Source organism: Pyrgilauda ruficollis, unplaced genomic scaffold (genome assembly GCF_017590135.1).
Source record: "Pyrgilauda ruficollis isolate IOZ18807 unplaced genomic scaffold, ASM1759013v1 scaffold15, whole genome shotgun sequence".
In the NCBI taxonomy this organism is placed as follows: domain Eukaryota; kingdom Metazoa; phylum Chordata; class Aves; order Passeriformes; family Passeridae; genus Pyrgilauda; species Pyrgilauda ruficollis.
Genome location: NW_024513654.1, coordinates 7,534,353 through 7,560,997, shown reverse-complemented (window position 1 = coordinate 7,560,997; position 26,645 = coordinate 7,534,353). Strand labels below are relative to the sequence as shown.

The 26,645-nt window shown below is 38.6% G+C and overlaps 1 protein-coding gene across 2 annotated transcripts in view; it reads left to right on the top strand.

The window, feature by feature from the left end:
* Positions 1-25,801, top strand: part of FHIP2A (FHF complex subunit HOOK interacting protein 2A) — a 32,164-nt gene extending 6,363 nt beyond the window's left edge. Inside the window, exons 2-17 of one of the 2 annotated variants that reach the window (XM_041461477.1) lie at positions 1,720-1,889; positions 4,068-4,172; positions 4,512-4,634; positions 7,118-7,156; positions 8,930-9,223; positions 10,085-10,281; positions 11,465-11,579; positions 11,685-11,761; positions 11,865-12,057; positions 13,278-13,447; positions 14,288-14,431; positions 16,123-16,213; positions 17,921-18,064; positions 20,632-20,772; positions 21,531-21,634; positions 21,722-25,801. In XM_041461477.1, the coding sequence (XP_041317411.1) occupies positions 1,770-1,889; positions 4,068-4,172; positions 4,512-4,634; positions 7,118-7,156; positions 8,930-9,223; positions 10,085-10,281; positions 11,465-11,579; positions 11,685-11,761; positions 11,865-12,057; positions 13,278-13,447; positions 14,288-14,431; positions 16,123-16,213; positions 17,921-18,064; positions 20,632-20,772; positions 21,531-21,634; positions 21,722-21,827 (2,163 nt within the window). In that variant the 5' untranslated portion in view covers positions 1,720-1,769 and the 3' untranslated portion in view covers positions 21,828-25,801. The remainder of the gene's footprint in view (positions 1-1,719; positions 1,890-4,067; positions 4,173-4,511; positions 4,635-7,117; positions 7,157-8,929; positions 9,224-10,084; positions 10,282-11,464; positions 11,580-11,684; positions 11,762-11,864; positions 12,058-13,277; positions 13,448-14,287; positions 14,432-16,122; positions 16,214-17,920; positions 18,065-20,631; positions 20,773-21,530; positions 21,635-21,721) is intronic. The other variant, XM_041461478.1, reaches the window with a different exon arrangement.
* Positions 25,802-26,645: the final 844 nt, after the last annotated feature.

The window sequence follows — 26,645 nt, the reverse complement described above, 5'->3', positions numbered from 1 at the left end:
AGGCATGAAAAATGGTTGAAGTCTTGTTTCCTGAATACCATGTAAAGAACTGCACCTTTTTACATCTGACCCAGTTTCTGCCTTCACATACTCTATTTAATCTAAACAGACAGCTGCAGAAATGCAGTCCCTGCTGTTAACATTTTTATTGCTTTGCATCAGGGATTTTCTTTTTCTTTGCAAGATTTAAACAAAAGTAATTTTGTGGTCATAGATTTTACCAGACAGAGATGGATTCCATGTGCTCAGTATTAGTTATTTTTGCTATAATGTCTTGTCTCAGTGTATTTTGATAGCACAGACAACAAGTTTTATTAAATCTTACTCAGATGTTACACTGCTGTTCTTAAAAATAGATATTATGATGAAATATGGCTGTAGTTGCTTTTTTTAAAACTCTTTCTGAGTTTGGTTTTTTTTTTTTCCCCCAACAATTATGCAGCATGTAAATTTTTAATTTTGGACCTAGTTATGAAACAGTTATATTTTAAAAATGAATGTTGCCGTGCTTTCCTCTAGCCTATTAGTTCTGACCTTCTGCTGGAAGAGCTGTTGAGTCTGTGTTTGTGTCTGATGATCTTGTTTATATCAATATTTACTTGTAAAACTTCAGCGTGACCCTTGGTTCCAAATACCCATCTTTTGGAACACTATGTGATGTTTCCAAAGGTGGAAATGACAGGGTGGCAGGGAAAACTGACACCTGCAGTGACGTGGTGCAGAATAAAAGCTGACCTCTCTCCCAGAGTTTCAGAAGTGTTTTGAAAAAGAAGTTTCCACTCAGTGGATATATTTCTGTCCTCTGCAGTAGGAGCAGATTTATGTGTAGGAAATTCAAGCAAAACACTCCAGGCTAACTGGAGCTTGTGGCAGAGACCAAAATCACTCTGACATGGCAGTTTCCCTGCGTGATCTTGTTGCCAATTGCAAGCAAATGACAAGTTATTTTTAGATTGTTGCGTAAACAGTAGTAACCATTTCCCTAGGATAGCTGTTCATGTAGAATTCTGCTGAAAAAAATAAGAGAGGAAAATCTTCATATGTGGATATGTTCTACAGTATGTGAATGTTAGCTCCTACTTCCAGTGGCATAAATCCATTGCAGCTTCATGACTTTAATATAATAAAATCAATATCTTACCCTTTCCTTCATAAAGTTTGAGTGAATACTATTTTAATGCAGAAACTACAAAAAAGAAATTTAAAAGCTTTTGGAGAATAAACAGCATAGAGTTGAATTTTCTTTGTTGTTATCAGCAGAAAAGCCATTTATTTAGTTATCTAGTTTAAAGGAACTGATCAGCTGCAAATTAAGCTGATGTTAGAGGCCAGATTTGAGAATAATGTATCAAGGGTTAAAGAGGAAGTTATCAAGACCTAGTGCATACTAAACAGAAGATTGAGAGTTGTAGCTTTCTCTCCCTTGGCTTGCTGTCTGGGAGTAGAAATTTTCCTTTTTTGACCGTGTAATTACGGCATATTTTGAATTTTGGCACTTCACCTTTTCCCCATTACAAGGTCAGATATCTGCCCAATGCATATTCCAGTGTACATGTTCAGATACAGTTCTGAAAGTTTTCTTTAAGACATGTTAAAAACCTGATCTCTATATAAGATTCTTTAAGTGTATATCATGTTTATAAGTCTTACATTTGGAACTGAGCCAAAATATGAGGGCAATTTTAAAATCATTCTTAATTTCCTATTTCTTTTATTTAGATGACAAAGCTCCTGTGACTGATACGAACATTCCCTCTCACCTGGAACAGATGTTGGATATTCTAGTTCAAGAAGAAAATGAGAGGGAATCAGGTGAAACAGGACCATGCATGGAATATTTGCTACATCACAAGATTTTGGAGACACTTTACACACTAGGAAAAGCTGATGTATGTATCTGTCAGCAGAACAGATTATCTCTTGTGTGAGCTCCTAGTTGTGATAGAAACTGAAGTTCTACAGTAGGTGGTAGTGTGGGACACTGAACTCTAGCAAAGAGCTGCTTGCTTATATTACAAATATACCAATATATATTACCATATTACCAGCATATTACAAATAACAGCCTTTTACAGGTGTGATCAGGGTGAGACAACCTCTGAGGTGCTGGCAGTGGTGGGACTCACCACTCTGATAATGCTGATGGTGAAGCTAAAAGTAGGAGAAACATTTTTCTTCAGTCTAGAGTTTTTCTGGCTACTACAAGGCAGTATTATCCCTCTCTGTCCTTTGTTAAATGTTGGGGGATTCTTGGGTGAAAAGTGCTGTGTTAAATACAGATTTTTGATTAACTTTTCTGAATGTGTTGAGCTATTGCTCAGAAAGACTTTGATATCAGAAGGCATTAATTTGAGTTGATCCCCAGCCAGCTTTCATACCTTGGCAGTATTGTCCAATTCTACATGTCTGCTTTGTGGCACACATGAAGTTTCCTTCATGGTCTTGGTCCATCCTTGTTGCTTGGCAGAACTTCTGAGCTGAAATGTGTGGGGCTGGGTGGATCATGGGGTGAATTGACTTGGCAGCCCTGGGGGTAGAACATTTTGTATCACAGTGCAGATGCAGTTAGGGAGGTTTATCCTCTTCCAAGGATAAATGGATCTCTCCAGGGTTTCCTTCTCAGTCAGTCTTTTACACATTGTTATGAGTTTTTAATCTTCCAAGGATAAATGGATCTCTCCAGGGTTTCCTTCTCAGTCAGTCTCATTGTCATGAGTTTTTAACTGATTTTACATGAACGGGTAACACAGGACAGTGGCTGTCTGAGCCTGAGATGTTCCTTGCTCTGGAAGAGCCAGAGATCTGCTACTGTACCAGCTGTCCTACAGTCAGACTAAAATACCTGCTCCAGCTGGGCCTAAAACCTCAAAAATGCTGTATGAAAGATACTTGCTCAGAAACACAGCTCGTTCAGTAATCTCTACATATTGTCAAGAAACAAGATGAAATGGTGACATATGTGAAGCGGGTAATTAGTAGTGTGTTTCTAAGAGTTGAGAGAAGTCATTCTGTACTCATACAAATATGTCTGTACAGGCAATTCTTGTACAGCCTGTCTTTACACTTTGCCACTTGTGAGTTGATATATCTGAAGTAAACACACAGTTCAGTGCTTGCAAGATGTTGCAAAGATCTGGCGCAAAATGAATAGTTCCCTTTCACAGCAGTCAGTTAGACTTACTGCATTACTGTGGATGTGCCCTGATGGTACATATCTTGCCATTTTGTTCAAAGAGTTGCTTGACAATTTGCAGTGATTAGGGATTGAAAATCTAGAGATAGTTACTTAGAAAGGAGAGCCAGGTTAGGCTGCAGGTTGCCACCTCAGCTGCATTTGGACATGCAAATGAGGGAAATTATGTGGGTTAAAATTAACAGCATTTATTAACGTGGTTGGTAAATTAGTTATTAACTAATTAGTTTGGGGGAATTTAGCTAGGAACAAAGGTACATAAAGGCCCACAAGCCATCAGATCTCCTGGGGATAGGGAAGCCCTTTCTTGTGGTGTGGTGCATTAGAGACAGTAGAACAAGGGTCTGCATGTTCCACAGATACTTGTGATTTATATTCTGCTCAGGGAAAGCAGCAGCTTTCTCTTGTCCTGGACTGTCTGTGCATTTATAAACACTTTAGCTGGCTAAGGTTAATTGCTCATGACTTTAAGAAACCTTCTGTAGGTATTAAGATTTTTATAGTTTATCATTCTGTATTTGTATGTATTGACTCACTGAATAGACATCTGACCTGTAGCAAATTAATTCCGAGTTAATTTCCCCTTATCACCATAATGATACGGAATATTTTCTGGAAGTATTGGTAGAAGTTTGCCCTAGAGCAATTAACTGAAAGTATGAATAATTTGAAAGAGAAAACAGTAATGAGATGCAACATTTTTTATTGATCTTTGTTAATATTGATAAAAGTAATATGTTAACAGATGATGACTGTAAAAATACTTTTAGTTAAATTATTGCTGTTTAATTAGCCATTCTGAGTGAAAACTTTACATCTGTATTTTTCTCCACATTTATTCTATTTTTGTTGTTGTTCATCTGGTTTTTTTCAGTGTCCTCCAGGAATGAAACAGCAAGTTCTGGCTTTTTATACAAAACTTCTTGGAAGAATACGGCAACCTCTTCTTCCCCACATAAATGTGCATAGGCCAGTGCAGGTACTTTCTGAGTAAACTGTATTTTTGCATAAGTTTCCTTTATTCTGCTGTAGCTAATATTATCTTTAATTTTTCCATTGTCAGGTGAATTAAGGAAATTGCTTGGGTGCCAGATCAGTTTGGATTTTTTTAATGTGCTGATGTTTGGAGTCTTGGACTGCCACTGCAATGCAAGTCATAGATAATAATGAAAACTTGTTCATTGCAGTCTAAATCCAGAGCTCATGTTCCAGTCAATACTCATACGTAATTGCTGTGTGTATATAGAAAAATAATTCAGTCTGTTATTCCTAGAAAAAGCAATAACTTTGTGTCATAATTGTTCACTTTATGTGACAGAAATTAATCAGGCTCTGTGGTGAGGTTCTGGCAACACCAACAGAAAATGAAGAAATTCAGTTTCTCTGTATAGTATGTGCAAAGCTGAAGCAGGATCCATACCTGGTCAACTTTTTCCTTGAGGTGAGTAAATAAGTTCAAAATTTTACAGGTGTATTCACTGTGTCATATACAAAATCTAGTGGAGAACTGGTGGTATCACAATGTGCTTCATTGTTCACCAGCTTAGTTTTCATTCCATCTGTTACTTTTTATCCTGTGATATTAGAAGTCTTGTTTGGATTTTTTTTTTGCTCCCAGAGACTTTATAATTCTGATTTTCGTGAGAATTTCATTCAGAGCTCACTAATACCCCTGCCCAAGGTCCTTTTCCTTTGCAATGAAAGGGCCTTTAGAGTAGGGGTATGAGTTGCAGTGTAAAACACTGTGTGAGGAAGACCTTGGCCTTCTCATGTTGTTTTTGTCATCCCAATGAAGACAAAGGGACAGATTGCAGGGGGCACTGAAACCTTGCAAGTCGCTGAGTGTTCTGCAGGATTGGGCCCTTACTTGGTAGGGGCACATATGTTGGAGCTGCAGTGCCAGCTCACAACCTACAACACAACACATCTTCTGTCTGCAAGACAGCCTGTGTCTTTTCTGCCTCCTTTAACATGTGGCATTATGAAATCAGAGTGGGAGGATAAACAGTTTCTAGACTGACTTTCAGTTCCTATTTAGAAGAAGCATTAAAAAATGGTTTATAAAAGTCCATTTAGAAATGCCTTTTGCTCCCACTTTGCTGCTTCCTATGGACACAGTCTCTATTAAGTACAGGATACTTAGCTGAAAAATATTCCTTCAGGACTATTTTACAAGCTTTCCACAAACAAGATCTGTGACAGCAGAGACTGCTAAACTGCAAAAAGATGTTTTTTTCTATTAAGTATGTGATTATCATTTGCATGTCAGTAGTAAAGAATCAATCTTGAGTTTATTTTTACCTCAGTTAAGTATTATCCTGATTGCCATTGTATCCACTGTAGTTGTACAAGCAGCAGAAATTGTATAAGGATTGAGAAGTTAATGATTAAACATCAGAAGCACTCAGAATTAAACTACTGCATATATTACATGCAAAATATGGTAGAATTCTAAACCAGGATTACTTTTAGTATTATTTGTCTAAGTTGTATGGTTTAAGCTTCTTAAATCTTGCCCTTGCAATCAAACCTGAGAACCCTAGTGTTCTGGAACCACAAGTGTTTTGTCCCACTTTATATTAGTGTTCCTCCCCTAAATAGCAAGATTCCAATATTACAAAACAGACATGGAGAAACAGATGTTTCCAAGTTTCAAAGGGGTCTCTAGTTTCACAAAATGCTGGCTGTGGAGTTCAGGCAAGCTGGCAAACATTTCTTGTAGCTCTTGTTCACAGTATTATTCTAGGTGTTGCAGCCTAAAGCATTTGTCTTCACTACTTGTGATGGTTGTTTCCAGAGCATTTATGTAGAGTGCAGAATTGTGCTTCGTTAGAATAGGATATTCTGGTTATTCACATTTGGCCTCTTAGAGGTGCTGTTGTGACTTGATCACTTTCAAAGGCATGAAAGGGTAAATTTACAGAATTCTGTGTGGCATTTCTACCTCCAATCTCCAGCACTTATAAGATGAAATGCAGATGGATCTCTCCAGAGAGTGTTTGTATCTGTTAGTTTTGCTTCCTTCTTTGACTGTTTCCAATCAGTTTATACAGGATTTTATGAACATAAAAACTGACTGTGTTCAAACTCACTTCCTTTGTATGATTCTCTGCCAAATAGTTTGTTGATAGAAAGCTGGTTTATATTTTAAATTTACATAAATATATATACTATTGGTTAATTAGTATAGGTGAAATCTTTCACCTATATTGCTTAATCAATAAGCCTACATGGCATAACTGTATCACTTGGACAAGTTATGCCTGTTGTGGAAATAAGAACTTGAAGAACTTCATTCTACTTTTTTAAAACTTTAGGATCCCTATACTAATTTTATTTTGATATTAATGTATTCCTTTTTTTTTTAACTGAGTTTTCCTAGTTCTCATGCAGAGAGAAAGAATATACATTGTAATGTTTATTTATCACCTCTGCCTCAGTTATATTTTAGGGTAAACTTGCCTCATCTCATCTTATCCCATTTAGGTGAGATACTCCTTGCAACTGATTGTTTCTGGCAAAGGGACACTTAACTCTCTCTGCTTCATTTCTGTTCCTAAAACCTTGAAAAAGTTCTAATATAGCATCTAAATAGTTGTTTACCTTCATTTTATAAAATGAACAATAGTTTTACTGTTCACTTCTACTTTCAGTACTATGAATTATCATCTTTATATTTCTCACCACAAATTAAGTAGATATTCACATCAGCTGTGATATCACTTGATGTTTTCATAGAACTCTTTTTAAATCTATCAGAATTTAGACATGGCATCATCCACCACAGATTTTAAAACTGATGTTTACAGATCACAAAAATACAAAAGGGTGGTTTTATATTATCTGCTCTTTGTTAATGCTGAATTCATGAGTACTTTGTTTAGAAAGCATTGAATATGTGTTTTATGTAACCTTTTCTATTAGGTCATTCAGGATCCTGTTTTGCACCTTTGCAGGAGGCAGGTGAGCAGCTGAGCTGCAGAGTTGCATGATTAAACAATAGGAAGCTTAAATACACACAAAGATTCTGCCTGTGTGTTATTCAATGTACAAACTGCTTTGTGTCACCTGCCAGTGTAAGAATCATGAACTGTGGACACATTTCTAGGGGCATTCATACATTTATATATGTTAGTTCTCTCATCACTGCTTTAGCTAAATAAACAATGGCCTTTCAAATGGCAGAAGAATCCAGACATGAAGTAATAAGCCACTGAAAGATGAAATAAGTATTTTACAGAATATTTCCCAGTTTTTGGGAAAAAAAAAAAAAAAGCTTTTCCCTTTAACAACTCTGCCTGCTGCTTGAGTGGTGCCAGAAACAGTGTTGAGTCCAGGATTGAAATGCTGTTCCAACCTTTATATGAAGGGTCACTGTTGTGATTCAGATATTTCTGTGTATTGATGAGGATATTGAGGATATTGATACTGAAGGACTGCAGAAGGTCTTATGATGGGCAGACTTGGTTCAGACAGACACCTTTTTGTTGCTTTGCCAACCTTGCACTTTTCACACTGACAAGAAACCCAAAGCATATTGAAGCAGTAATTTTTCTACTGCATTCAAAGATCATCCTTATTTTATAGCATGCAGTCTGCTGCTTTTACCACTGGTTTGCTTCTCCAGGGAATTGGTTCTGTGAGTGCATCACAATGCCCAGTGCAAATTCCCCACACCGAATGCACAGCCCTTGAGCAAGTGTTCACAGCAGCTCTGCAGTTTGCTGCCTCACTGTCATGTCCTCAGTCCCTGCTGGTTTGTCTGTACTAAAATCCATTAACCCCAAATGGTTAGTCTTTTAAATTATTAATGCTTGAGATATATTGGTAATAATTTTGGTGTTATCATAGAGAAGGGAACCGTTTGGATTTATAATCTCACTGCAGTTCTCACTTGAAAGAAATGTCTTTTGCTGCATTCTAATTTATGATTCCAATAAAGTATTCCTCACCTGCACTTATGCCAGAAGAACACTGAATTCTTGCCTTTCTGTGAGTTTCTTCCTGGTATCACACAGCACAAATTTAAATGTCTTTTTATGTGCTGGAGACAGATTTATAGGAAGACAGATGGGTTGCCTTTTGTCAGGCAAAGCAGAGATGGTTTGGAGCTTCCAGGAAGGCTCTCTGTGACCTTTTAGAGTATCCAGTGCCCAGTGCTAACTTCTCATACCTTTGTCCATTCAATCTACTCAATTTTTTCTTCTTGAGAAACACAATTTGAGAGTACTCTGCTGTCAGAAAAGGTGTTTCTTTCCCTTTACTGTTGGAGGTAAAATCTCAAAAAAATTGGAATTATTTTACTTGGGTGATTCCAGCTGGAAATAGTGTTTCAGACATTAGATGAATGTGAGGCCTTGACACAGAAAGGAATGTTCTATAAAAAGTGCTAAGTGCTAAAGGTGCCACACATAAGATAAATTAAAAACCTCTATCAAATTGTGTGCAAGTGAATATGTGCCTTAGGTAGTGAAAGAAAAAGCTGCCATCCTTTTGTAAATGGCATATTCAGCCTTGAAGCAAAATGTGTAGGGCTTAAGAGAAATTTAAGCAGATTTAAAAGTGTCCTAGGTTTATAAAACACCCACGCTCCCACAGCCCTGTACATTTTACATGGTTACTGTATCCAGCCTTGACTACTTCAAATGTTGATGTTAAAAAAATTGCTTTTAGTAAACTTCTGCTTCAGGATGAACAGTAATTTCAGCTGTATAATTCCAAAAAAATGCTTTGCAGAGTAAGTTAAAAGCAATGGCTCTCCAAGGATCAGCAAGTGTAATCACAGAAGACATGATAAAAGACCAAGAGTCCGTGGCAGCAGACACGGGGCAGCCTGGCCAGCCTGAGGAGACGCCCGGTGCTGCCGGAGCCGAGCACATGGAGAAGGAGGATGAGCTCCCACAGCAGGCAGAGGAGCTCTCTTTCAGTCTGGATGAACTCAATGTCACATCATCACCTGAGTCCTCCACTGCTTGTCCAAATCAAGACTATAATTTAGTGAATTCTCTACTAAACCTCACTAAAAGTCCTGTGAGTTGTTTTTTTTTATTTGGTTTTTGGGGTTTTTTCCACTCTGTGTGATAAGATGAAATAGTTGGATGCTGTGTGAAGTGGGCAGAGGGAGTGAATAAACACGCTGTATTTTAGCTATTAAAAGTGATAGGTTTTGCAGGCACTTTGTGTAAATTGGTAATTTTCTTTGTAAATCATATTAAAGTGAAAATACTGTTTTAGAAAATTAATACTAAGCTTGCTGATGTTAATATAAGTGAGTTTTTTAAGAAACTTATATAGGATGCTGTATGTTTCACAGAAAAACTACACAGGATAATCAGAAGGTTAATATATCACAAGAGAGTGTTTTTAAAACTACTTTGAATTGTTCTGACTTAACCAAACCTACTCTCTTTGTAATGCCACTGAGCTATCTCTAGGAGTGTGTTTTCTTTTAAAAAAGCCTGTTTTATGTTTTACCCAGCTCAGTCCTCAAATTCATACTTAGATTCTTTCAGAAAATTTAGAAGAGGTTTGGGTAAGCCTGTAATTGCTGCAGCAGTGCTGAGAGCAGAGAACCAAGTCTACCACAGTACCTCATTATTGTTACATTAGTAGTTTACAGAATTGTGTATCTTGGTCTCAAGCTGACCTACAGCTCTAGCTCTGTCAGCTGGAAGGTTGCAGCTGGCATTCTTGAATTTTACACAAAATCAGGTGAGAATCTTTATTTTGTAGCATCCAAATTCACTGGAGATAATGACTGAGAATGCAACAAAAATAAATGTATTCAGTCGCTGTGGGGAATGGAGAGGTTTTATGTGGAAGGTGTTTGCTTCTTGATTTCCAGTGGCCTTCATTCACCCTCTGATTAATTCTTCCATGCTCTTCTGCCAGGACGGCCGGATAGCAGTGAAGGCCTGTGAAGGTCTGATGCTTTTGGTGAGTTTGCCAGAACCAGCAGCTGCCAAGTGCCTGACTCAAAGCACTTGTTTATGTGAATTGTTGACAGACAGGCTGGCCACCCTCTACAAAGCCTTGCCTCAGTCACTGGATCCCTTAGACATTGAAACAGTGGAGGCAATTAACTGGGGGTAAGAATTTTATTTTTGTATTTAATACTCAAAGTGACTTTTCACCTTTCCCTAAAACTAATTTGATAGGTGGATAATGTGTATAAAGTATTCTTCCACACACAGGCTGAAGCCTCAAGGGCAGAGCTGAGGCAGAGCTGTAGCACAGTGGTGCACTTTAGGTGTCCAGAGTACCTGAGGTTTCTGACATGGGGCCAGGTCTGCCCTGGCATACATTCCTCAGGGGGGGCCTGAGGAATTATACCGGGTTACATCAGCAGTTTCTAGTGATGTCACTGTAGTATCAGGTGTGGATTAATATTCTCATGCAGATATTAAGGATTTAGGAAGCATAAACTTCTCACTGTACACAGTGGGCATTGTAAGCTGCTGTGAGGGGCAGGAAGGGTCTATTTGTTAACAGACTGTTGTTGCAAAATTTTTGCAGAAAAAAGAAGAAGGAAAGAGTTGCTGCATAAGTCATCAGCATGAAGCAAAAGATACATGCCTGTTATCCTAACTGTAATTTAGATTCTTAAAACATAAATCTTCCCCACTCTGCCTTCATTATTATGAATTACTCCTGATCTGTTAGTACTGAGACAAAAGCAGGTATTTGCAAAATGCCTAACAAAATTTCTTGGTGGTTGGAGTTTGAAATTAGAGGGGGAAAACCCACAACTTTAAAAGGTGGGATAAATAAACAGTGTAGTTTTTTATCAGAGAAAGTGGTGCATTTGTTATTCCTTACAGCCCTTAAATTGAGATAGATGTTTCTTTCCAAAAGATACACTCTAGTTCAGGTATACACTGTGGTTTCGGTTGACTTGCCTGAGGTCACTTACAGAGTAGAGGAGACCAATTGCCTTCATTTTATGGTTCTGTGACTGCAGGAGTTACTGATTCATTTTCTGTAGTCTGTGTATTCTGGGAGAGCAGACTTGGTGATCAGTTTTCCCTTCTGACTCCAGAAACACTTAACCAGCATTCCTGTGCTGCACATTCTGTGTTTCCTTTAGCATGCACTGAGTACCTGTGTTGTGATGGCACTGCCACATCCATAGAGTCCAGCAGAAAAGCTTTTTTAATGTTCCTTTCATTACAAGTAGGTTGTTAATTATTCTGTTAGGTTCAATAAGAATGGAGTCCAAGATTCTTCAACTACTTGTAGACTAAATAAATTTCTTTTCTCTGTGCGCTCTAGTTTGGATTCCTACAGCCACAAAGAAGATGCATCTGCTTTTCCAGGGAAAAGAGCATTGATTTCATTTCTTTCTTGGTTTGACTACTGTGATCAACTCATCAAAGAAGCACAAAAGGTTTGAAATGTGTTCTGATGATACAAATATATTTAGGAAATAAGTAGTTCCAGTTGTTTCCAAGCTTCTGAGTTTGAGACACACCATTTTGTACTTTTGTTTCAGACGACTGCTGTTGCTATGGCAAAAGCTGTGCGGGAACGATTCTTCATTGATGTTATGGAACCTCAGCTGATGCAAACGTGAGTAGCATCCTACAAGACACAGCAGAACAGAATCTGAATCAAGCTGATTTTTGGGGAGTGGAAATCCTCTCCCTATCTGATATGAAAATGTTTCATTCAGTTCAGAGATTGGAATCCTCACATCAACAGCACTGCTGCACCGCATTGTTCGTCAGGTGACTTCGGATGTCCTGCTGCAGGAGCTGGTGTATTTTATCCTTGGAGAGCACAGGGAGCCAGAAACCCTGACAGACATCAACAGGCATCCATTGCGGCACAGGCTGATCGAGCACTGTGATCACATTTCTGATGAGGTGAGGGCTGGTCTGACACAGGATGTCTGCTGGCCAGTTCTGGAGTGTGGAGAGGCTGTAAACACACTGTTGTAAGGAGTTCTCTTGTTTGTGTCCAGTAACATTTTTTTCCAAGAAAGGGAATTCTGGGTCCTGGCCCTACAAATTCCCTTTAGAAAATGAAGTCAAGCTGTTTTCTCCACCTAGGGATATTTCCTTTTTTTTTTTTTTTTTTTTTTTTTTTGCTAGATTTTTTGGTGAATTTGTGTGCCCACTATGCATATCCAGTTAGACTTGCTTGTCTGGAAGATAAAGTGAACCGAGTTTTTGTAATTGCATTTTAATTTGTTGCTGTTATTTTCCATGTTGTGTCAATTCTGTCTTATTATCATATGAGATATAGATAAAAACTTGGAGTTTATATGAACTAAGTGTGGTTGGAAGATATATGCAATGCCAGTTAAAAGATGATGTGATAACTTTAAGCTCTTTGCATACACTAAGCATCATTAAAACAATTTACTTCAGTAAAATCCCTCCTCAGAAGCTGCTTGCTTCATTTTTTCCATGAAACAACCTCAGCCCTCTACTTTTTCAAAAAAAAACAAGGTTGCCTGAAATACAAATCTGTGCTTTCTCATACCCAGTTTTTCAGTATGCCTACCTTCTTACCCTGTCAGAATGAATTATCTCTGTAAATCAGCTATGTTTGCAAAGCTAAGCACTCTCAAGCAGTCTTGAAAAATTGTCTTTGTATTGCTTAAAGTTCATGTTCCTTTAAAAGCCTACATAATATCTCCATGTAAAATTCTTAGCCTATAGATCTTGTCACAATATCCCAGTATTACTTTCTTTTTTTCTGGGTATTTATTACTAACTTTAGGTCCTGTTGTGAGTCTCATTTGCACAATGATAATCATCTTCCAGCATGGATCTAACTGTAGAACAGAAAGCTAAATTCTGAGTTCTCTGCATGTTCTTTGCATTGTTATTCTGACAGATTTCAGAACAGGTTATTTTACAGGAAAAAAAAAAAAAGCATTCCCATAGTGATTTTCAAATGTATGTGTACTCTTCATCCATGTTTATACCATATGTAGCATCATAATTTCCATAATTTTTTTCCTTCCATAATGTCAATAAGTGATTGCAGTTTTCTAGGATGGACAAAGCAGATAAAAGGCAAAAAGCACAGGGCAGCAGTGCATCAGTTTATTGAGTTTTTACTCTTTCTGTTGCAGATCAGCATAATGACTTTACGAATGTTTGAGCACCTTTTGCAAAAACCCAATGAGCACATTCTTTATAATTTGGTTCTGAGAAATTTGGAAGAAAGAAACTACATGGAATACAAGCCTCCCTGTCAAGAAGATAAAGATGTGGTAGAGAATGGACAAATTGCTGGAGCAGTGTAAGTTTCATTTTTAAGAGAAGTTTTCACAACAAGTAACTTGGATCCTTATTTTTAGAACAAAACTTGTTTTTTTCCAGTAATTGAAAGAAAAGTGAGCCTGGAGAGCACTTGAGTGCTCTATGTATTAATCCATATCCATAAAGTGATGCAGAAATTCCTACATCAGCAACTTATGGAAACTCTTAGAACAGGAACAGAAAATCTAAAATTACCACAAGCCTCTTTACAGAACAATAGACACTCAGAGGTCTTCGTGTCTCAATTTATTTATGCATCTACCAAGTTTAAATCTATGCATATTTTATTGCAATCAGTGAGAATGTTCTTGCAGTCAATAACTTCAGTGTTTTGCTTACATTTATGTTCCTAGTAATTTTTGATGGAAGAACATTTCTGAGGCACTACATAAAATAAATAAATACAATACTGAGTTACTACATAAAATGTATTTGCTGGGTAACTCTTATAACTCAGTGTTTTAGTGAATGAGCAGTAAGGACTGGCCACACAAACCATTTTAGTCATCTAGAATAATTTAAATATGTCCTGGAATAGAACTCTCTAATGTGAAGAATGTGGCTAAGAAGTTTTAAGTGACTTGATGCAGTAATTTTGTCCAAGTCAAAAATGTCTCATCTGTTGTTCACATTGTTGGGTATTTGCAAAGGTTGGTATTTCTGCATATTAATTATGTAATACATTGTGGATATTGTTATGTTCTGGAAAACATCCTCATTGTTTGGAGAGGAAAAACCGCCTGCCTTGTGACCCAGAGATTTTGCTGCCTTCCATAACATTCTGTGGATGATTATGTTTTTCTCTGATGTAATTTCACAGAGATCTGGAGGAAGATCCATTATTTACTGATCTGTCTCCAGATAACACATTGTCAGCTCAGGAGTGGCTCAGTGCTTCTCCACCTGTCAGTCCAGAACATCCAAAAAATGATGGGAAGACTGAAGTTCATAAAATTGTAAATAGGTGAGTTGAAACAAAGACTTGAGGAAATGTCTGAATGTGTGGGTGTCTGCACACACTGTGCAAATTAAATGTGTACTCTGTAATGGATGTTATTCTGTGCCAGCTGGGAAAATGACTCCACAGAAGGAAATTGTGGCATTTTATCAGAAAGCTACTTCTAAAAGATTACAGCTTGCATTAATTCAACATAAATGAGAAAAATAGAAGAACTTTGCAGCTAATGGTTGAATACTCAGAATTCACAATTATAAAAGTTGCTTTTTGCAGAAATATTTGCTGTACTTAAAATGCTGTTACAGGACTTGACCTTCCTGAACAAGTCTGGGGAGTCTTACCATAAACCTTTCAGGGGAAAAAAACCCCTCAAATTTCCTTAGAACTTCAAAGTTCCATAAACACATACATAAAAGGAAATAATTGCCATGCTAGAGATAACCTTCTGTTCCCTGAAAGTCAGAGGGCACCTGTGTCACCCGTGGCATACCTCAGTGCCTGTCAGACTCACTGCAAATTGGATATCACAAAGAGGACAAGCTCTGCTCTAAGCAACTTAGTGATGGTAATTCTCTTAGGAACTAATATTAGGACGAGGGCTGTTTGCTCTGTCAATACTTGGTAGCAGAGCAGCACTGGTGTGTCAGTGCTGACCTATCTGCCTGCCCAGAAATAATCAAAGGTGTTAGCCAAAGGAAGCAAAGAGCCCAGGGACAGCCAGGACACAGTGACATCATCACTTCTTGGCCTCTTTCCCCCAGTATTGCTGTTTATAGTTTATGGTGGACATGGTTTGGAGCAAAGACACAAAGAACATTTCCCTGAATTCACCTCATGTAACTTGCATCAGGGAGTAGAAATGTTTTCTGCTTTGCAGTGTCCTGCAAATTTGTATTTTTTGAGATAAGATGAACTCCACACGACAAGTCAGCTACTACATATTTCTGCATATAAATTCTACAGGAGCGTCCAGCAGTTCTTGGGGTATAGTGAAGGCTGAAATTTGGAATCAAGGTCCAAAGACTGGGTTTTATTTTCTCTCCCAAAATTTCAATGGGTTTAATTTTTATTTTTTTTAATGTAAGTAATATTATTCAGAATTTCCTGATGCATTTTACGTCAGACATTGGTGAAGTAATAAGGACAGAGTATTTGACTACACAACTGTTAAAGGCAATTATAGTTGTAACAGGGACATTTATATATAAATACTCCTGATGTGTCTTAGATGTTCATTTTTTGCCACATCAGACTGGTAAATGAAACTACCTATGAAGTAGTTTAAGAAAAATTTTGACTGTAATTCCTCTTTTGACTCATTTATTCCCAAGTATATTATTTTTTAGTTCTAGTAACATGGAGTCTGACCTTTAGCAAATACTTGACCTATTTATGAATATTCCCTTTAATCTCCATTCTGTCTGCTGATTCTCAGAAAATGCTTCCACTGATGACTTTACCTCTCATGCCAGATACAAAACTTCTCAAGTATATACTTTGTTATGACCTATAGTAGTTGGAATAGGTAGGCTTAAATAGATGTTGTGTTCTCTGTTCTTCACATAAAGTTATGGTAGAGTGTGTGGATTAATTGGCCAGACAATTCAGCATTGTGTGTACACTGCTGCAGATGATGAGAAAGTATTGATCTGGTGCTCTGTGCAATATAGTCATCAATGTACTTTTTTTCTCTTCAGTTTTCTCTGTCTTGTACCTGATGAAGCAAAGTCATCATACCATGTGGAGGGTACAGGTTATGATACTTACCTCAGAGATGCCCACAGACAAGTAAGTCAGTGAACTCTTCCTTACTCCTTGAGAATTTGAAATGCTGGTGAGAATATACAAATGGTTCTGTAAATAGTCCTATTAAATGCATCTGTTGGTAATGGAAGATGGGAAAATTCAATTTTCATTTTTAATGAAAACTTACCTTTGGAGATCTTTTGATGATGAATTCACCTTATATTGCACTAGTGGGAATAATGGATGACATTAAATGCATTAATATTCATACAACAAATACAGCAAGAGAAAACCTGAACTGCAGAGAGATTCTTAATTTGCTTCTGCATTTATCTGCATTCTCTTGGAGAATTGCCTGCCAAGCTGTTTGAAAGAACTAAAGAGAAATTAAAATGCTGCATAGGAGTTATGCAATCTGGGACTTTGCAAATAAAGGCTCATCTCAGGGAAGGCACAGCCTAAGGCATTCAGGTTTGAAGTTGGGAGGTGGGGTAGGCAGGGAAAGCTTTATGATTTACTGTTTAGAAGTAAATGCAAGTTTTGCTTTTACAAACATAGTTTCCTTGGTCAGAGGAGAGTCACTGTTTGCGGCTTTCTTATTGAAACCTTATGAATCTTCTCAAATAGAAAAATTTATGCAAAGGAACAGAGTAACTGAGAGCTATATTTAGTAGGTAATTCAAAAATTCCATAACCTTGAAATTATGTTATCAGCTGCTAAAGATAGGACATTTGGATTTCTGTATTTATATTCCTTCATTTGTAGTCTCTCCTGAAAAGAAAGGGAATAGAAAGTAGAGAATAAGGAAACAAAGGTTGATGTAAAATTCCCCTCTGTTGTATTCTTGGATGCCAGAAACTACTTATCTTCGTCTTTCATTCATGTCTTGGGAAAAAGAGTGTACTGGGAGTTATTAGAGAGCGGAATTGGTTTCTGTCACTTCCTGATGATGATATGGCTGCTGTTAAAATATTTCCCCCCTAAGAGTAGCCCTGCCTGTTGCTGTTATTACATCCAAATAGCTGTTCTGCTTCCTTATTGTTATTCCTGGAAGCCTGCAGTAGTAGGTAAGCTACAATCAATGCAGAATTTTTGAGTCTGTTTTCTGATTCTTTTACTTCCATTTTTTCCTGCGTTCTTTATTTTCTGTTTCAACTTGTGCACCTTTCAAGGTGTAATTCCTTGTAAGTGAGGCATCAGGCAGTACAAAGCAAATATGGGACAAGGTAGAGAAAGACTGCCAGTAGTGTTAGGAAACAAAGAGAGGGAAGAGGAAGCCCTGAAATACTTATAGTTTGTACGTTCTGCATGTACACGTGCCTTTCCTGTCCTGGGAATTAGGGAGCAGAATGGTTTCAATAGCAAGATCAGCTACACATAATGCAGTAGAAGTGTGGAAATCTACCCTCAAGAAGATGGTTAAGAATGCAATCCCTGCTTACAAAGAACTCTGATTAGGTTGTGTATTGCTGGTGTTGCTTTGTGTTTTGGCCCCAGCTGGTTTTTGGGAGCTCTGTTCTCCACTCACTGCTTCTCAAACTACTCTAGTGGCAGGAATATCCCCAGAAAGATGAGGTGCCTGCTGATAGTGGTTTTACTGATAGTGTTTACTTTAGAATGACTGATCTTTTAGAGCTTAGATGTATCATTTAGCTACAGATTATGGTTTTCAGGTGTATGGACTATCAAAGGAAATGAAACGGTTTCCATGGAAATTGAAGTGTGTTTTTCTCACTGCTTTTTTGTAGTTCCGGGATTATTGTGTCATTTGCTTACGGTGGGAGTGGCCTGGATCTCCCAGATCTTTGGAAAAGTGCAATTTAGAAGCGTCATTTTTTGAAGGACACTTCTTGAAAGTTCTGTTTGAAAGAATGGGGAGGATTCTTGATCAGGTAAGAAAAAACAAGTTAAGAATTCCATTTCTGATACTTTCATCACTTTTAAAGAGCTGATCACCATCAGGTCCTGTGAATTCCGATCACTGTCTATTATAGTGCCATATTATTGTGTAATGTGCCATTTCCTGGTCATAAGCCTGACAAGAGCCATTTGCACATACAAATGCACAGAGAACATGTGCAGGAAGCCAGGAGTCGCCTCTGGGTCAGCTCTGTGAGTGTTCATGGGAACACTCTGATATGAATCTGTGATACCAGAAAGCTTTGCAGAGGTGTTAGCTCTCACTAACCTCATTTCTGACAGAAGCTCAGGCACACAAGTGAAGTAACTTGTTTCAAAGACCTCATGTACTAGACACTACCTTCTTCCTCCTGCTATTGCAGTTCTACAGCAGTAGAACTGACTGTGCCCTAAGATTTTTTTTTTAATTTCCTGAACTACAAAATTTCCTGGGTTTAATCTTTTTAGCTACAGGGAATTTTTTTAGACTTTATCTGATATGGGGCCATTTAACTGAGTCTGCTGACATATGGACAGAAATAAAAGCTCTGTGTGAAGAAGCGGCTTTCTTTAATGCTCTCAATTAGTTGGAATCACAACAGCAATCTGTCAGAACAATGCAGCACGTGTTACTCCTTTGTTTCCTTCTCCTCTTGTGAACACCAGATAATGCTCATACCTTCAAAGCTTCCTAATGAATTGGCTGACTCAAGCAGCTCTAAAGACCTTCTCCTATAGTTCAGCTAGTAGGCAGTGAGTAGATTTATGGAAGGAATTTTTGTCTCTCTCTGCATAGTAACTCTGCAATAATAACTCAAAATGTAGTGATCTTTTTTACCTGTAACATCTGTGGTCCAGGGGCTGAAAGCTTCATTTGTTAGGAGATTGGGATGAATCTATTGCTGGAGTGCCAAGTACAGAAATAACTGCCACTGACTGGAAGAAATAAGTGCTTTCATTTCCAAAGATTTATCCAAAGATGAGGCAACTTTGCAATGCAGTAGTGTGTGGTAACAAATTCAAGAATAAGATACCTAAATATTACTTATGTGGGCACATGTAGTCAGTGGAAATTTTGTCAGAGCAGCCCCAGTAGTCCCTGGGGCTCTTAGGCTGAAAGGCAAGTAGGTGTCTCTTTCAGAGCAAAGTGAATCACTCAGCTTCCTCGACTCTGTGGACTGAAAGCTCCACTCAGGTGCCTGAGCTCAGGTATCTGTTGCCATTTTTGTGGTGTCCAAGATACTCCCAGAGGTTTGTGGTTACAACACAGATCTGGCAGGATCCACCCTCTGTGGAACCATCGAGAGACCAGCAGATACTTGGGAGCATCTGAGATAGCAGGAGATGTTTGTGTGTGGGCAGGTGTATGAAGTGTCAGATCTCTGGTGAGTCAGCTAATGAGAGCTTAGACATGTAGACATGGCTAAATGTATCTGTCTTAATCTGAGGCTGAATTCATCCAAATCTCTAAGATCTGAAAAGGGGAAGAATCTATTCTCTTATTCTTCAGCGCGATGCTAACTTGAAAGCATAAAGATGAGAATTTGAGGTCATTGAATCCTCTTCCAGGTGTGATGATGCCAGTGAGGGTATTACTGCCAATATGCAGTCAGAGATTAAATGAGGGCCCTGTAATCCACTTAGATCAACAAGATTGATTGACACAGAGATGTACCGAAGGAATGTCTGTCCTTGTCTTGTCAACTTAGTCTGTTGTGCCATTGAGAAAATGAAAGGAGGTTCTACTAGTTTGCAAATTCTGGACTGAATTAAAATGTCAGCTTGTTTTCACTGAGATGACAAAACCAAAGACAAAAGAAAAGTTTTGAAACATAAATAAGCCATGGTGAACATTCTTGCTTTTATGGAAATAAGTTTCTTACTAGAATGGTCAAATCCTTTAAGCTAGGCGCCTTTTATTTCCTGGAAATTTAGGTACTGTTTTATTCCTTATGACTGATAAGCATTTTCCAGCATCTGACAGTGTTGCCTCTCCCATTTGATTGATTTGGGGAAGGGAGGTAAACAAGAAGCTCAGAATTTCCTGCTGCTTTCCCAGCCCAGGACTGGTCCCATCTCCCATAGGTTGCTGCCACAAGATGGCCAGGCCTTCTGCAGTGGTTCTTCCCCAGAAAAAAATAAAGTAGAAGAGAAATAACGTATTAGCTGTAAACATGGATTGGTCTCTGGCAATTTCCTGAGCTCAAATACTTTACATGTTCCCAGGAGAAGCAGATGTTTAATCTAGGCTGATTCTGTGCTATTTCTTTAGCTGAAGAAATGTTTTACAGGAAGAGGACTTGCCCTGCAATAAACAAGTGTGCAAAAGCTTTAAGCGGTTGTAGCAGCGATGCAGATAATAACATCTAATGCCCGACTGTCATAGTCACAGCACTGCTGTTGTGAAAAGCAGAGGTTGGGCCTGTCTTCTAATCTAACTTTTTATCCTTATTTATTCATAACCCTGTGGAAAAAGTTCTGGTAGTTAAATAAACATGAGGTGGATAAAAAGAAGCCAGCATGAAAATAACTAAGCAGTGTGTTTTCCCTCTTTTTGCAGCCCTATGATGTAAATTTACAAGTTACGTCAGTGTTGTCCAAACTGTCCCTCTTTCCCCATCCTCATATACACGAATACCTTTTGGATCCTTACGTCAACCTCGCCTCTGGCTGCAAGTCTCTCTTCTCTGTGATTGTCAGGGTGAGTAAACACAGCAATAATTACACATGGCTGTACAGCAGTAATATGTTTAATAACTTTGTCATTAGTTATAGTAGTTGCTGGGTATTTTATGTTGGTAAATGTTTGTCATTGGAAGCTGATTTTGAATCAAGATTGGGCCTACATGGGTATCTCTGCTCATACTCTTTTTTTTTTCTGATGAAGGGTGTTCTTGACAATTAAGACCTGGATTTATCAAAAGTCCCTTTCTTGTCCAATTCCATCTCTTCCTGCCAGACTTGCATCCTAGAAGTGCTGGCTGGGTGCCTGTCACACTGCAGGGTCCTCAGTCAGAATCCCTTGCTTACCCCCCACACCAGCTGTTACAGAGCTGGTCAGGAGCCTGATAATGATGCTTGCCAATAGTAACAGAGGGCTTGGTTCCCTTTCTCCCCAGCAGCCCTCTCCGTTCCAAAATACAGCCTTCACTCTCTCCCCATGTGCTTTCCCTAGGCCCACGAATTCACTGGTTGATTGCCTGTGTCAACATTTAGAAAGACAAATTAGCCATTGATGTAATTAGAATAAGTAATGCCATTTGTGACAAGAGCAAGTAAGGCTTTTGTATTTCTTTATTTTCTGCACTCACTCACCCTCTTGGGCAGAGCAGGCTCTCTGCAGGTTGTTCTGTGAGCCTGTGAGGGTGCTGAAGTGGGCACTGAAGCTGCCATTGAACCTTGCTGCCAGGCACTCTGCAGAGGTGTTAACTTTGTGTGTTGATGGCCTGGGCTTTACAGGTGGTCGGGGACCTCATGGTTAGAATCCAGCGCATCCCAGATTTCACTCCCAAACTTCTGCTGGTCAGAAAACGCCTGCTGGGCTTGGAGCCAGAAGGGCCCATGTGAGTAAACACATTGCTCGTTCTCCGAGACGCGTGGCTGGGTTTGTGTGCCAATCCTGATTCCCTGCAATTCTCTTCCTGTCCCAGCATTGACCACATGACGTTACTAGAGGGCGTGATTGTGCTGGAAGAGTTCTGCAAGGAGCTGGCGGCGATCGCCTTTGTCAAGTACCACACCTCAGCCACGCCCTGAGCAGCCCGGCCCAGCCACCCCCGGAGGGCCGCGGACAACAGCCAGAGACAAGGTGGTGCCTCCCGGCAGCGGCAGGGGGTGTTGGGAAGACAAGTTGCTTTCACCAGATGTTGAGATTGCAAATGGACTTGGAATATGAGCAAAGGCATTTGGGGAGAAACCAGTACACAGCATTTCTAGACCCTGTGAGAAGAGCTGCAAAAGCTGCATGAAGAACCACAGCCATCAGACCTTGGTTATTCTGATGACAATGTTTAGAGAGTTTGGGCTCTTGTGTGTTCTGGGGCTCACATGCACCAATTTGCTCTTTGTGACCATATTACTTTTAAAAAAGCAAATTAATTTTATAACATTTTTATGTCTTAATACCTTTTCTTTTCAGTTAGATATATGAAAGAAAAATATACCTATACTTGCAACGTACGTTATTAGAAATTAAGAAGCTCAAAAAAATCCACCAATCCATATACAACAGGATATGTTAATGAGGGATCATTTTGCTTTTGGTAGATCTTAAGTACAGCTCTAAGCTTGATTCCTCATTGGTTTACTCCAAGAAATCTATCAGTCTAAAATCAATACTAAAGAAATTAATCCTGATTCGGCATCACATCCATAACAAATATATCTGAAGTGTACATGTTTGTAGCATGTTTGTCTCTGTCATTCCAAGTGATTGGTCTCCAGGTCATCCATGTAACTAGATTAGCTTTAGCTTTTTACATGGGAGCTCTAGTTGTTTGACTTATGTCATCTTTATATTATAGGTTAATTATAGGTCATCAGTAGTTGTTGCTGAAACAGTATTTTTAATTTCTTTTAAATTGGTATTGGTCTGAATTGGTTTAAGAATCCTTTGTGCCTTGAAAATTGGCAGCATAAACATTTTGTTATTTTGAGAGACATTTTTATTGCTTATCTAACCATCACAGTGATGCCAACTCAGTTAAAGCATTGATAACTTATTTAGGACCAAAATTTGCACTGCTTTTCACAGTGCTGGGATGCAGGAATGCCTCTCAGTGACTCCCTTTCCATGTGAATGCCATCAGCCAGGGCAGGCACTGGCATTGCAAGCAGAGGCCACTTCAGGGTGCTTTGCTTCTGCCCTCCAGAGGCTCCTCACAGCCAGCAGCCTGTCTGGACTTTGCAGTCACGCCCAGTGACCTGTCCTGCTCCCCACACTCGCGGGTGGGACCCCTTTCCCCTCCTTTGAACAAGGCCAGGTAGAGCTCAGTTCCTTCTGTTTACATTATCTTTCCTCGTTTGTCTTTCCTGCCCCCTGTTGGCACAGCTAATGCCCATTTCAGATGTCATTGCTCATATGCAAACATGGACTAATTTATTCAGTTGCTAGAATTGCTCTGGATTTACATGACTGTACCTAGAATCAGATTCTGCTCTTTATCTATGCCTTTGAGGTCTTGTTTTTTAATATTTATGGAAGCTGGATATTAAGAGACCTTCTAAGTTAGCAGGTTAATTAGAGCACTGTCACAGTTAATGGGCTAAATTTATTCTTGTCACCAGTGAAGAGCATCCTGCTGTAAAAGCTTCCAGGATCAGCTGGAGAAAGCAGTTCTGGAACTGGGGAAACGTTTTGGTAGGTAAAATCTGTATTCGGTGGCTCCCTGTACTGGGACACTTTTGTAAAAACTGTTGCATTTCTCTGGCAAACAAAAGCATGCTTTATTTCTTCACCTGTTTTTTGGGTTTTTTTTTCTGCATTTAGCTCTAAAGCGTTTTCAGGTCCAAGTAGTATAGTAGGACAAAATTTGAAAAAATTGCATTTCATTTTCTTCTTGAGAAACATACCTTGAATATAGCAAATAATTTTTAGTGATCTGCATTGCAGACAGTCCACATTAGGACCTTACTTAATACCTGACACATAGTTTATAACATGTTGATCTCTATGCAGAGTGATGTTTAATACATACATTTGTTATTTAGAAGGTTCCAATTCAGCAAAATAGTTAAACATAAACTTAATTTCAAGTATTTTTTCCTTAAATCACAATCTTTTACATGAACAAAGTTAAGCAGTTGAGCAGAAATGCTGATGCTTTTCTGAATTGGGGTCTTTGTTGGTTTTGCTTGATCCTAATTACTTTTTCCTCAAATCATCTATTTATTTTTTTTTAAAGTATGTGATCCAAAATACTTGTAATGTCCCAGTTTCAGTGGAAACTGGAAGTGATAATACTACTGTAAAGGAAAGTGAGTGAAATGTTAAACAAAACTTGCAAGAGCATTCCAAGTAATATACGAATTGATAAAGCCATTCAAGAGTTGCCTGATCTCAAATGAAAGCATTAACATCACTTCCTTTGTTTGGCTGTTTTCACTGGTAGCTGAACTTACCCTGAAAGGCTGCAGCCTCTGTGGTGTGCTGATGCAAAGCACTGCAGAGCTGCAAACACAGCTCCTTAAGCTTGTCCATGGCAAAAATAAGTAGATAGAACTATGATCACTCTTAAATTCAGGCTATGATTGTTCAGTCTCCAGTGACATTGGTGATGTTCTCTTTCAAACCACATGTTAATTAGTTGATAAATTTATAAGACCTGGATCCATCCTCACACAAGTGAAGCCATCCTTAAAGTTGCTTTAGCCTAAACTGCTTTTGTGCGTGCTGCCTACAAACCCTTATTACCATACTGATGACGATGACCTTTATTTTTGTAAAAGTGCTTTAATCTTTCTTAAGAGATGGAACTCATTTAATTTTTTTTTGTGGTGATATTTTTCATGCACTTTTTTAATGATTAGAAGTTAGTTCAGGTCCATGTTTTCACCTTTTTGATCTATGCATGTCATGAGGAGCCCATTTTGTTTCTGTGTGCATGTGTTTGTATGTGGTTATTTATTACCCAGAGAGGGCCATCAGAGAAGATACTTGGCCTAGAGAGTTCATGGCTTGTGCAGATCCTCCCGATGTCAGTGGGAAAGACAAGTGCTCATCACCTTAGAGATGGGGCCACGGGTATTAGATTGAAATACTTGAGATGGGATACTAGAATAATTTTTTATTTCAAAAAGCAGATCCAAACCACATTCTAATCCTGATGCACATGTGTGTAAATAGAAGCATTGGTTTGTTTTGGTTTTTTTTTTTTTGTTCATTTATAGTATGTATTTGATTTAGACTCTGATTCAGAAATTTTTGTAATAAGCCATGTGCTAGCTCTGGTAGAACAAGTTTGTCCTTAGGTTCTCCTATGACTGTAATATTCCTGGTATTCAGATTCTGTCTGTGTAATGTTATTACTCTATATTTGTCTGTGCAATATAAAAGCTGTGACTTGATGCACAGCTTGAGTCTGGTTGTACATCACCTATGTATATATATACATATATATATAAAAGGACCAGAATCCCGAGCTTGCTTACACTATGATTAGTGTAAAGATTGCCACACTTCATTTTACAGGGCACAAATAATCATGGAATGGCTTTGTAAATGCATGGTAATTTCTACCATAACCTGCTGTGCAATCTCACAGGTGACATTTTATTAGTGCTCTTTGTCTTGCTAGAAGAAATACTAACCTGAAGGACTTGGTGAGATTAAAGTGTCCTGGAGTAGACCTGGGGCTACATGGAAAATCCATATCTGATATTGCATATCATACAGGGTTTTCAAACCATGTCCTCAATGCTTTCTGTGCCCTGTAAAATAGTGTAATTATATAAAATATATACTCCTTGTTTTGCCTCCTGCCTTGTTTACATTAAACAGAGGATATTCAGTAAAAATTTTCTAATAAACTTTGTGTAGGTCACTTACTAACAGTGTTGCCAAGGTTTCACAGATGTGGGAATTTCCAATGAGGAACTGTTGAAACAGCCACATTACTAGACATACAATATTAAGTTTTATGAAGGAGGTTGTGATAAAACTCAACTTTTTGTGCTAAAAAATGCATGGAGGATTAAAAGGGATATTCTCAAAATAAATTAATTTCAGTGAAGCAACTGCTTCTATTATTACAGAATCCGTAATAATTTTTGTATGCGTGACCTTGAGACAGAATGTGTTTTAACATTTTACATCATGCCTTTGATCCTGAAGTCCTCATTTATTTTGAGTTTGTCACTACAGCATCTTCTGGGATAAACATGTTTCCTGTACTGTGCTGTGCAGGGCTTGGACTGAATCAGCATGCTCTTGCCCAGGAGAATGGGAGACCTAGGGAAATGGGCAGGCTGGAGCCATCCCAGGCACAGATTTAACATCAGCTCTTTCCTGGGAGCCCTGGTATCCTTCCAGAAAGGCTGCAGCTGGTCAAGGCCTTGGTTTTCTCTTGTATTTGAGTGCAGAGTGTGTCAGTCACAGCATTGGTTTGTTGGAGACAAATGTCATGGGGGTGAGTAAGCACAGTTTCTTCCTTCAGGGCCTTCGTGGAAGGAGTATACACAGGGTTTCTATATGTTTTTATATACTTTTAAATTGTGTTTGTGGTGTGTTTTTTCTACTTTTGGTTTCCTTCTAGTTTTCATCAACCTTTTAAAAATCTTGTTGCTCTGTAGGATCCCCTCTGAGAGCTGCACTTGGATGTTAAGCTGTTCCTTCTTAGTATTTAACATCTGCAAGTGCTCTTACATCTTTCATAAGGACAGTGCTACAGCAAGATGGTGCACTTGACAGCTTTCATTATAGCTCTCTGCATCTTTCTCCCATCCTCTTGGTCTCAGAGATTGTCATCTCCCACCTCAGATCATTTATCTGCTGTGCCTGCATGAGCCATTCAGAGATTTAGGGAGACTTTGCTTTCTCAAGCAGTGAGGAATTTGTATCAAAATGGAATGTTTTGC